This window comes from Echinops telfairi, unplaced genomic scaffold (assembly GCF_000313985.2).
Source record: "Echinops telfairi isolate 266 unplaced genomic scaffold, ASM31398v2 ScPeMD7_7469;HRSCAF=8507_0, whole genome shotgun sequence".
Classification (NCBI taxonomy): domain Eukaryota; kingdom Metazoa; phylum Chordata; class Mammalia; order Afrosoricida; family Tenrecidae; genus Echinops; species Echinops telfairi.
In genome coordinates, this window is record NW_022111372.1 from 59,095,836 (window position 1) to 59,108,147 (window position 12,312).

A 12,312-nucleotide genomic window follows, 5' to 3' on the forward strand; every position below is an offset into this window, starting at 1 on the left:
TGAAGTGGGAGTCTAACATAACAGCAGCTAGCAACAGCAAAAACAGCATCTATCTTATCTACATCCCACCCTCACCCCCACCCAAACAACACAGTGAACAGGGGACACTGCCCGGTACTATGAACCATTCTACGTTATAGAGGGGTAAGAAAGAAGCAAGTACATGCTTGAGGGGTAGCTTGAGGGCGTGCAAAATCCAGTTGCATTTTTCTGACTAGGAAAATGCTATAAACACAATAATAATCATTGAGTGTATATGCTCTTCCAAATCCTGTCCTAACAGTGCTCTGTGCATTAAATCCTTGAATCTTCAAAGCCATCCAATTGCTCCCATGTTATAGATGAGGAAGCCAGAGCTCCGAGGAGTTGGATGACTTACCCCAACTCAAACGGCTCATGAATGACAGAATTGGAATATGAACCTACGCCCTGTGGGTCCAGGAACCAGCCCACTATCTGCCTCGCCCTATCTGTCTCACAGCCGGAGAAAGAAGGCTAATTGCTCCAAGCCATTCCCTTCCTTATCAATTAAGAGCCAGGCTGCCCAGGTTCAAATCTCAGCTCTGACATTTATCAGTAGCGTAACCCTGAGCACGTTACTTCTCCTCTCTGGGGCACAGCTTCCTCCTCAATACAATGGAGATAAAATTCATAGAGACCTCATAGGGTTGCTGTAATCCCGAAATGGCCGTACTTAAATAATACACTGAAAACGACCTGGTTCATCATGAGACCTAGATACGTGACCGTTGCCACTGTTAATTACCAATGTTCTTACCTTGACTGTCTCCATCCAGCGTGGCTGTTTGACTTGATAGTATACAACGGAGTGATACTCGTTCATGGGCTTGTCCCCAGCTCCCACGCCAATTGCATTCTGACCCAAGAAAAACAAAGTAGAAAAAATTCTGCAGAAATTGCCATTTTCTGTGCTTGGCCAGTTTGGGTCCTAAAGCCACGGCCAGCCGTATGGCCTGGGATAACCCTGCCACCCCCAACCCTCCTGCCCAGGACCTGTCACAGCCCTTCTACATTACAGGTTTATACATGAGTATCCTTGGCCCCGGGAATGACAGCTGCTTAACTACAGAAATTCTATTACTTGCATTCTGGAAACCACTGGCGCATGCCAGGTGCTGACATGGCCACCTTGTTGTAAATGGTAAGCAGCCTTGGAGTCGCCATGCACTACCAGTCTTATTAATTCTCTTTGTCCTCTGGATCTGAATGTGTACAAAGTTTACAGACAGGCTCAGGTCAGTCAAGCAGCACCTCCTCCTGATGAATTTCTAGTGTCTGCGAGGTGTGAAAGGAGAGAGTGTGGCTCCAGAGAGACCCACAGGTGCCTGCTTGTGGAACAAGTCTGGGGAGAGGGGCTGGGGCACAGAAGGCTGACCCAGCCCACACTGACGGAGCATCTTCTGGGTACCAGACTCATGCAAAGTTCTCAACTGAGGATACAGGGGCCCTGAACCTGATGCCAGGAGCTCCCAGTGAGGTAGAGAAACCATTGGATGAGCAGACAAAACACTGCAGCAACACAGTGCCACTGGGGGGCCCAAAGCAGCAGAAAGGGGGAACGGATCTCAATGATCGACATGTATCACCACCCCAGGGGGACGAACAACAGAAAAGTGGGTAAAGGGAGGCAGTAGCAGGTGTAAGACATGAAAAAAATAATCATTTATAAATTATCAAGGGTTCATGAAGGAGGGAGGGGAAAAATGAGGAGCTGGTACCAAGGGCTCAAGGAGAAAGAAAATGTTTTGAAAATGATGATGGAAACAACCGTACAAATGTATTTGACATAATGGATGTATTGGTGTACTGTGATAAGAGCGGTAAGGGCCCCCTATAAAATTATATATATATGTATATATATATCAATGATATATATAGTTGTATATATATAACAAGTTTCTGAGAAACTTGTTCTGGATGCTAAAGCTATACATCCCCGCAGTTTATATATATATATGCAGTGACCATTGAGCTTCTTGAAAGGAGATTCAGGTTGGCCTAGAGGGAAGGGCATTGTAAGAGGAGATGCCAGGGAGAACACAGAGCAAAACTCTGTCTACCTAGAATATGTGTTTTTGGCATAAAGTCACACCTAGATTTTCAGAAAGGAACTCACTGGGAAACAAGGAATACTCTTGTAACAGAGCATGTCAGTCTGTTACATACAGTATCTCTGTGATTCCAACTGTTGGGCTCTGAAACCAAATCCAAACTAGGGTCTGATTATTATAACAGATTGATGGATTTCACTCCAAGGCACCAGACTCTTAGAGACATAAAGATTGGTTTCAGGGGCCTGGGGGTTCCAACCCCCTCCGAAACTGCAAAACTGTGTCCATCTTGGACATGTTTTATGGTTGGAGAGTCCATTCCTCTCAGTAGATTCCACTCGATTCTGCAGTGGATCCTGGAAATCCACCCTTAGCCCCATCTCTGCTCCAAGCACAGTCACCGAGTCTGGGCCCTCTGAAAGGCCTCATCAAGTGAGTTGAGTGGAGAAAAAGAGCTAGAAATCCCCTTTTTTTGCTTTTGAGCAAGAAGCAAAGAAAGAGCCCAGTCTCAGTTTTGACTGCTGCTACCTGCAGCCGGGTTGGATCCGCTTGAAGAGAGGGCCATGGAGTCCTCTCAGAGCGCATCGCTATAAAAATACGGTAAGCACTGAACTCCCTCTGAGAGAGGGCAAGGAGTCGTGGGACGGAGCAGCCTAGAACTCACTGAGACAATGTACTCAAGCCACTCTTGCAAGATTTTTCAAACCCCTTTAAGGATGCTTTGTGTCTCCCATCAAACAGAACTCTTAACAGAATCTTCCCTACTCCAATCTTCCTGGCCATCTCTGAAATGACCACCATCATCCCCACTTTACATCAGAGGTTGGTTGAGTCACTGGCCCCCAAAGTGGGAGAGCTGGTACTACCTCCCCAGTCCCCGACCTCCTAGACCTGTGTTCTTTCTCCAACAACCTAGATGTCCTCCAGCCCACGAAGATTTATATCTCGTGACTTTTATTGCCTGGAGTTTCTGCAGCCCGAGTGAATCCCAGGTAGCTTATAAAATCTGAAAATACACATATATCTCTGGTGAAAGTAAGATTTCTGTATGGCAGGCGACCATAGCTTACAAAACGATCCTGATGATGAAAATAGTTGATTTCCTAAGGCTGGGGGAGTCTCCGTGACTCTCTGAGACTGTCCTCACTCTCAACACTTGGTAGGTAAAACCAGGCATGACAAAAAGTGTCAAGAGAGCATCAGGAATGGACTTGGGATCAGGGAAAATATCCATTCCTATGTTTCAAGTAAGGAGCCCTGGTGGAATAATGGTTGCATGTTGGACTGCTAACTGCAAGGTTAGTGATTCAAAAACCACCAGCCACTCTTTGGGAAAAAGATGAGGCTTTCTACTCCTGTGAAAAATTCCAGTCTCAGAAACTCAAAGGGGAAGTTCTGTTCTACAGAGTCAGAATAGACTCTATAAAAGTGTTCTGTCTCAAGTAAGGCGGGGCAATAATGTCCCACATCCCCTGTCCCTGAGGCCCCCAATGAAAAAGTAAAAGCTCCTAGTTGGGGCGGTGAAGCCTTAGGTCAGTTTGAGGAGATCTGAGTAGGAATGAGCTAGACTACTCGCTCACTCTGCTTCTTTGGAGAAGGGACTTGGGCAGAAGGAATGTGGAATCATCAGCATCCCCTGTAGGAACTAAGTGAGAAGTGTGGCGGGGCAGATGCCAAGCGCTCTGAGAGCCAGAAAGCAATCTGCACCCACAAGAAGACCATCTGATGGGAAAGATGCCAAATAGCATCCATCCAGGGCATCCACCATGCTTGGAGCTCAAAGCACCTTTCTGTTCATGACAGCCAGCCTCATGATGGCCACACTGTGTGCATGACCACATGTGGCATTCACAAGCGTCAGGTGTCCTCCCTGGCTCTGTCTCCAGATGGGAATCTCAGGCTTAGAGGGGTTCTATAGCTTGCTCAAGGTCATTTGCCAATGCTGCTTGAGCCAGACTTTGAGTCTGGTTCCCTAGCACGCAGGTCTCACCTCCTATTCCATGTGCCCCACCGCATAGCCTGGTTACTTTCAGAAAAGCAGGCAGCCTCTGGGGACGGCAGGAGAGCCTATTTACTGCTCTGGACACTGGCTTCTGGCATCGACATTGTATTGCCCATTTGAGCCTCTTTAGTGCCTCAAAGAGTGTCAGCCTGTAGTTGGTCTGTCTTCACAGAATGGTCCCTTCTTGCCTGTGGCTGAGTATGTACTGCAGCCCATGGGTGTTACCCCTAGCGTTGGGTCTCACTTGCAATTCCATGAGAAAAGATTACCACACCTCCCTGCAAAGTGGATAAACTTGCCCCAAACAGCATGGCCAGTAGCAGCAAAGGATGGGATTTGAACACTGCTGCCTGGCTGACCCCAGAACCACCCTGTTATAGCTTCTCTGCTATGAACCCCTTCTCAGCCTCTCCATCCCAAACAATGTCCTTAGGAAGCCATTGCGAGCTGAGAACAGGTTCCCTTCTCTACCCTCTGGCCCGCTCTCCCCAAATCCAGTGCCGCTATAGCAGGAGGGGAAGTCAACATCCCCAAATCGATGGCCTGCAGGGGGTTGCTGGCCCCTGCATGGGTATCAAACAGGAAGGCTGGATGCACTTCCTGACACCTAATTATGCAGTCATGTTTATTTCTGCAAAGAGAGACAGCAGAGCCTCCCACGGACTTCCTTAGCAATCTTCAATAGGCATTCAATGCAACTCCCCCATAACTTCCCCAATAGATGAAACTGCAAATTATCGCTGTGCCCCAGAGTTACCTTCCCGTCTCCGCACGGAGAATACCTGCTCATCATCTTTGATAAGCACGTCTGTTCTGCTCCACTCAGACCAGAAATGAAGTGATACACCTGCTTTCTGCTGCTTCCTGTCCCTTCTAACTTGTCCTGTGGTGACACTGGATGCAAACACCTTCATGTTTATAAAGTCCTCTAATGGGCAGTTCGGTAAAAATACCTTCAACAGTCCATACATTCATGTCATGCAATTTTCCTTTCACACAGTCTCGCTGCATTTCCTTTGTGTTCCTCTGAGAAAAGTGGTTTTCTCCTATTTTAGGTTTCTGAGATGTTTCAAAATCCAACAAAAGGAAAATGGGTTAAAACACTTAGATTTTGCTCAATTAGCTATATAGAATAACAAGGCCAGGAATTATGAACAGAGAGGCATTTATGTGTATGTCTTTACATTTAAAAAATAATTAATCCACCTTTGCAGAATTTGAAAGAAGTGGCTATAAGCATCATTTTTAAACTGTGAACTAAACTGGGGAATTTTTTTTTTCGTAATGTAAAGGCATTATAGGGAAGTGGCTAAGAGGGTCTGGAATCTGGACTCAAATCCCAACTCTGCCATAGACTCATGGGAGGACCTCGGGCAAGTTGCTGAATTCAATTCATTTTGTTCTGTAAAAGAAGCATCCCAATGCTTGTTCCCACGCTGCTGACACTGCTGGCTCTGCCGGGCGTCCTGCGAGTCCTCTCTGATGACTAGTTCTCCTTAGACTGAGCACGCTCACCGAGAAGCTCCTGCTGTGCAGGTCAGTCTGGTCAGCCTGGGCTCTAGAGCTGGAGACTTAATCAATACCCACACCCACACCCACCCGGTGCTATCTGATCACCTACTGTGGCCTAAGAGGAATATTTTCCTACGCTGAAACGTGTGTCGGGAGCTGATTTTCTTTTCAGCTACGTACTCAAAGAGGAGAAATTGAGAAGCAAAACCCTCCCACACACTGGACGCAAGTGCTGACAACCTTAAAGGGAATATAAGTAAATAAGTGTAAACACACATGACACATCGTTCAGAGGACATATGCTGGATAAATATTTATAGCAATGTGATTTGCATTCTTGAATTCACACCGCTAGCCCTCTGGAGACCAATTTAAGAATAAAGATTTCTACCAGGCTACGGCGTGTGCTAGGGAGACGCAATGTGTGGGGAGTCCCTGCTCTCGGGCACCCTCAGTCGAGTCCCCAGACCAGCCCCCACGCTCTTTACTGATCTTCTTTCATGCCGTGAGTGTTCCCTGAATCTGTCAGCTCAGGCTCCATGGGTGGCAACATTTCACCTGCACACAACTGGCCTAGAAGCTCAGCTCAAACAACAAAAAGAGGAGAAGGGATAGGGTGGCCCCATTGGGCAGCGGTGCCCCACTGTATGGTCAAATACTAGGATTGCAGCTGACCTGAAGCAAAGCCAGTCACCTTCGATAATGTGGGCCTTCGCCCATCCATTGAAGTCTTTCAGAGCAAACAGAATTTTCATCTCTAAGGTAAATGCTGCCTCCAGATTCTCAACAGACAGTGGGACAGAAACACGGCGACCACCACCACCACCACCACTCTGCATGCCGCGGCCTGGGGACACGAACTTACAGGAGTCCCCAGCCCTGACCTACAGAGGTGGACCTCACCAGCCCTCACAAGGAGCCCTGGTGGCATCATGCTTATGCAGTGGGCTGCGAACGGAAAGATCAGCGATTCAAAACCCCCAGCAGCTCTGCAGGAGAGAGGTGAGACTTGCTACTCCTGTGAAGAGTCACAGTCTTAGAAACACCCAGGGGCGGTGCCACCTGCCCTATCGTGTTGCTCTGAGTTGGCATCTACTTTATGGTAGTGAGTTTAAGCTTTGTTTGAGCCCCTCACAATGACGCAAGCCAATCAATTCCTTAAAATAAATGCTCCCTATCAAAGTATCCATCCCTCCATTGAACTGGTTCCTGTTCCTTAGAGAACTGTGACAAAGGCAAAGGGTCATGAGCGGACGGGACCAGGCATCGGAAAAGTGCTTAGGTGCCAAGAAATCACAACATGCAGTCCTCTTATGGGACACAGTGCTAACCAAGGTACAGGCGAAGACGAGCTCATTCAGCAGCAGGCCCAAGGCCAGCTGGTCCTCAGAGAGCAGAATCCCAGCTGGAGAACCCAATCTTTAGGAGCAGAAGCCCCCACACCGATGGCCCCGTCCCCAGAAGCAGCAGCTGGGTCCTTACGGGCAGTGTTTTGCCATCCTCTGCGCACACACACAGGATCACTTCCACGTTCCTCTGCGTGGTCTTGTTGTACTTGTCAAAGTCACCTTGTAGGAGAGTAATGTAGATGTCGTTCCTGACGTCCCCTGAGGCGGGAGAGAGACAGGGAGGCCGGAGTTACAGCAGGAGGGAGGCATTGATGAACTGGTTGGGTGAAGGAGAGCCCCCCATTCATTTCTGGGACTGAAATGAAAGTCGGGGGAGTTTGGAAAATGAATTTTTACGGGGTGAGCGGCAAGGGAAGGACAGAAGCCTAGGAAATCAGTTGGAAAACGAAGGGGTTCTAAACAGGCTGTGTCTGTTTAAAATTAAAATTAAAATCATTTAATTTTCATCCTCTAGTGACACCTTCTGGGAGAGCAAAGGAAAGCTCCAAGGGAACCGATCTTGGCCCTTGAACACCAAGCAGGCCACCGCATCGTATCCAGATGCTTGACTGTGCGCAAACAGAATGGAGAGGTGGTCCGTGCATCCTAGGAGCATGGGGACAGGGCTGAGCTGCAGGGGATCTTCAAGATTCAGGGAGGAGGAGAGGGTAAGCAGTGAAGCACTGAGAATCCCAGCAGGATGGGCACAAAGAATGCAAGTCTCCAGTCAAGAGGCGGGACCTGCATTCGCGGCATGAATGGCAATAAATGGCTGGGCAGACCCACGGAGGGCCGCCGCACCACTCCGGAAAGAGAGGGAAAATCACGGCATGTGATCATGGACAGAAGTTTGAGGCATAGGCTTCAGGCCCAGAGAGACGTTTCTGGGTAATCCCGTCCCTTTGTCTTTCCATGCACACTCATTCGGAACATGTTAATAGGAGTGGCTACTTCCGGAGAGAACCATTTGGGGGATTGGGATTGAGGGAGCTTTTAACATTTTACTTTTATACCTTTCCACACGATTTAAGCCTTTTACAATGAGCTTGGATTCCTTTGGTAATAAGCCATATTTTTTAATTTAAGGAAATGACAGTATTCCCCCAAAAGGAATGGAATTGTTCTGTATGTAGTAAAACAGAAATGATGCCCAGGATAGATTATTAAGTGATAAAACAACCCGAAGAACACTATCTAAAGCACATAAAGTAATGGAGTAAAAAGTATATAAAATGAGATCCCATTAATCAGGGAACGGGGCGGGAGGAAACACCTGGGCCTACACTGATGTGATTTCTGTTTATTATATGTCTGCATTGAAGAGTTTTGGATTTGCAAAGTTAATTTTCAGTGATTACCTTTAGGAAAAGAAATGGAGAACGACAATAGGAAAGTATGGATTTGCTTCTTAAAAAAATACATTAAACCAGTTGCCCCTGCTCTTAAGAGTACTGAAAAGCAAGAATGTAACTTCGAGGATAAAGGTGCACCTGACCCAGGCATGGTATTTTCAATAGCCTCATATGCATATGAAAGTCGGACACTGAACACAGAAGGCAGAAGAAGAACCGATGCATTTGAGTCGTGGTGCAGGTGAAGAATACTGAAAGTACCATGGACTGCCAAAGACAACCAGATCTGTCTTGGAAGAAATACGGCCAGGGTGCTTCTTGAATGCAAGGATGGAGAGACTTCTTGTACTTTGGACATGTTGTCCGGAGAGATCAGTCCCTGGAGAAGGACATCAAGTTCTCTAAAGCAGAGGGACGGTGAATAAAAGGAAAGCCCCCAAGGAGATGGGCTGATACACTGGCCGCAGCAATGGGCTCACGCACAGGGACGATTATGAGCATGGTGCAGGCTGGGCAGTGTGTCATTCTGTGGTGTACAACATCGCTATGGGTTGGAACCAACTCCGTGGCACCTGACAACCACCTGAAATTAAAAGGAAGGGTTGGGCCGCTGTCTCCCACCTGGCATGATGATCTCTGGGAATCCCAGCTTCCTGGCCACCACGGTGGTCCTGTCCACCAGGTGTGGATAGTCCTTACGGATCTGAACAATGTCACCCACCAACATCTTCATGGTCACCCAGAGTCCTGGAAGGGAATGCTCAGAGGAAGATCCAATTTCTTCCAATTATTGTCTCTACCTCAACCTCCCCAGTCCTGCTTTCATCTCCCTTTCTAGAGAAGACCCCTGGAGGTTGAGACCCACCCCTAGACGCAGTAAATCAGGATGGGAAGTGGAACACAGCGCTCTGGAGTGAGACCTCTCAGAGCTGGTAGCACGTGTGCCTGCTTGCTACTGCCAGCTGCATCCCAGACCGGAAACCTAGCGAACTGGCTTCAAGTCCGTGCTCGTGCATAGCGACCGATAGGACAAAATGGAGCCGCCCGGGTGGGTTTTAGAAGCTGTCAATCTTTCCAGGAGCTCAAAGCCTCATCTTTCTCCCAAAGAATCTCTCGCAGTTTTGAATAGCTGGCCTTTTGAATAGCAGCCCACATATAATCCAGGACCCCACCAGGGCTTGTGCCAGGCGTGCCAGCTTCCATCAAATGATTCAACCTCTCCAAACACAGTTTTTGTAAAAGGGGAGTGATGTCATCTATCTCGGGGTCCCTGGATGATGCAAAGGGTAATATACGCAGCCACTACAGAAAAGTGGGTGGTTTATGTCCACCCAGAGGCCCCTTCGAAGAAAGGTCTCGACATCAACCTTCAGAAAATCCTACGGAAGATAGTTCTGTTCTGGCATACGTGAGGTCACCCTGAATCTGAACTGACTAGATGACTTAAAACTGGTGGTGGTGATAATTGTACAACTCCTCTTGATGGGATTGAACTATGGAATTGTACGATATATGAATCGTATGCCAATAACACTGTTGAGGGGGAAATAAAAAACCTGACTTGAAGGCAACTGCTTAGTTCTGCCATTTCTCATCGGACAGCGATAAGAGCAAAAGAACGCATAAAAGCGCGGGGCATGGAGTGGGTACTCAGGAATTATCCATTCTTCTCTTCCTGGAGGACACTACGACATGCTTCCTGTTGTTTCAGGTCTCCATCTTCCTAGGCACATACACTCATTCTTTGCAACCTCTACCTGGATGGAAAGCTGAGGTCCCCAGTGTTCAGGATTTTGCTTTATTTGCTGAGGAATAGACTTAGCCCACGCTGCCAATGGGCACTGTACCTTGTCCTCCACTGTCCCCTTTGGAGGCTGTGACTTTGCCCAACAGGCTGTGTAGAAAGTCATTCTCGGCGGTGACCCTGGCAAGGAAAAGAAGGCACAAAATGTTCACAGGGTATCTGCAGGGACCGCCAACTTATAGTTCAAGGTGATGCAGGGAGTCCCCCAGCCCCACATTCCTTAAGTGAAAAGACAGCCTGCCGAGGCCAGCTCAGAGAGCAAGATCAAGGGCACAGCTCTTCACAAAACAACAAGACTATGACATTTGGTAATGTCAATGCTGCAAATAGAGGCCAATTTATATACTGTAGAAAGACTACTGAAAATAAATGGATAGACTGATAGGTAGATAGGTATATAGATAGACCTCAAGCCTTCAAAATATGTCTGCTGAAGAAAGTTTACTGTTCCAGTTAAGTCTTATGCACATATCCTAACTAGTATCACCAATATCATAATCTGTAACTCTGGTTTCATTATTAATATCAAAACACCATCCTCCTTAGACTGTCTGTAACATAATAAAATCATAACGGGGTTCTCAAACTGAGTTTTCCACTTTCTTGCAGAGGATGGAAAAGCTATTTTACCTCCATCCTTGCCCTCCTGGCAAGTCATGGGTATTTCTAGGCCAGGCTACGATTCACTTTCTTCATAACTCTATAGCTTTTCTCATAATTGTAAGTAATTCATTGGTTTTTGTTTGTTACCAGCTGCATCCCTGACCTAAACTATAAGCACCATGAAGGCAGGGCTATATACGCTTGCTTCAGCACTTTACCCTCCCAGTGCAGTCCCCTACCAGGCCTTCAATAAAAGTCTTTTGAATAAATATCAGTTGATGAAGAAATGTATGAACAACTGGTTGGCACTGAATCCATCATTCTCATCTTCCCCTCCTCTTCAGAGGCCCCACCTTGCCATCATCCACTCAGGGAACCAGTTCACCTTGCATGGTAGAAAAGGTATGGTTTATGAGAATGGAAAGACATGGACAATCTCTTACGGGTGGAACGGAATAAAGTGTTGCTTCTCTTCATCACTCTCTGCTTTCCCTTTGATGATGTCTGTTATATCCATAACTGGAATGAGAAAAAGAATCAATAGGTTCAACTCTCCTCCCTGCCGGAAAGGCTAACAGTGGAGATGAAACTGCAGGGTGAATGGAGGGCCAAGGATGCTCAGACATCAGGTAAGCCTAAAAAGTCAAGCAAGGCAGCCCTGGACAGTAATAGGCAATGAGGGCTCAGCACAAACATCATTTGGGCAAAGCAACCTTGGAGGTCACCAGGACAGCAAAGCATTTGAGAGCCCGCTGGTTCTACTGGAGACCAAATGGGAAGAGCCAGCACAGGGGCAACAGAATTATGCAATTAGTTTGCATTTGACATACATAAGTGGGCTTCAAAAATATTCATGGAAAAATCCCATCATCTTCCAAGTCCATTTCCCATGAACTTTTGAAGCCCTCTCATATGTATTGAATATCTACAGTGCCTACAAAACACAAGTGCAATGATCCCTTTGGGACTCATCATCTCTCTTTTCATAAGCTTGCTCATCTCCACAAGCACATAATTTTATGACCCCATGGAACCCTATAATTCCAAAGAGGTCCTGGATCTGAAGAAACTTCTCCTTAGACCAGTCATTGAAAGCCATCAATCTACAGTGCAGAACTACTGCACTAGAGCAGGGCTAGAGTAGAGGAACGAGACAATGTGGAGTCAAAACTCTGGTTGTATTCAACAGCTCAAATATTCTAGGCACCGGCCAGGGTACCATTAACATTTCTTATGTAATAATCCATCCCTAGCTCCATCTGCCTAGAGATGGGAGTGACGGAGTACAGAGAAGTAGAAGAAATTGTTATTTGATCCAGAAGAGAATCCATTCTCTCTGCCTAGCAGGCCCTCTTGGCCCAGTGGTTGGAATGGAACCATTTCCCATTGGCTCCAGAGATGTCCACAGGACCCGGCCTGGCCAATTAGAGAACGTCCAATCCTATTCAAACACCATCTCTATTCTGGAGCTTTTGCTGGAACTAATGGGAAAGAGGCACCCGCTCTCCACTGGGTTGCTAAGCTGGTAGAATGCAAGCTACCTGGACAGCCTTCTTGAGACGTCAGCAAGAAACCATTG

At 47.1% G+C, this 12,312-nt stretch overlaps 1 protein-coding gene across 1 annotated transcript in view; it reads right to left on the reverse strand.

Moving 5' to 3' along the window:
• The window catches only part of DOCK2 (dedicator of cytokinesis 2), a 526,484-nt gene that overhangs the window by 464,066 nt on the left and 50,106 nt on the right, over positions 1-12,312 (reverse strand). Inside the window, exons 11-15 of the mRNA XM_004696777.2 lie at positions 11,177-11,252; positions 10,174-10,250; positions 8,948-9,073; positions 7,069-7,193; positions 779-877 (exon numbers count right to left, since the gene is read on the reverse strand). Of these exons, the coding sequence (XP_004696834.2) occupies positions 779-877; positions 7,069-7,193; positions 8,948-9,073; positions 10,174-10,250; positions 11,177-11,252 (503 nt within the window). The remainder of the gene's footprint in view (positions 1-778; positions 878-7,068; positions 7,194-8,947; positions 9,074-10,173; positions 10,251-11,176; positions 11,253-12,312) is intronic.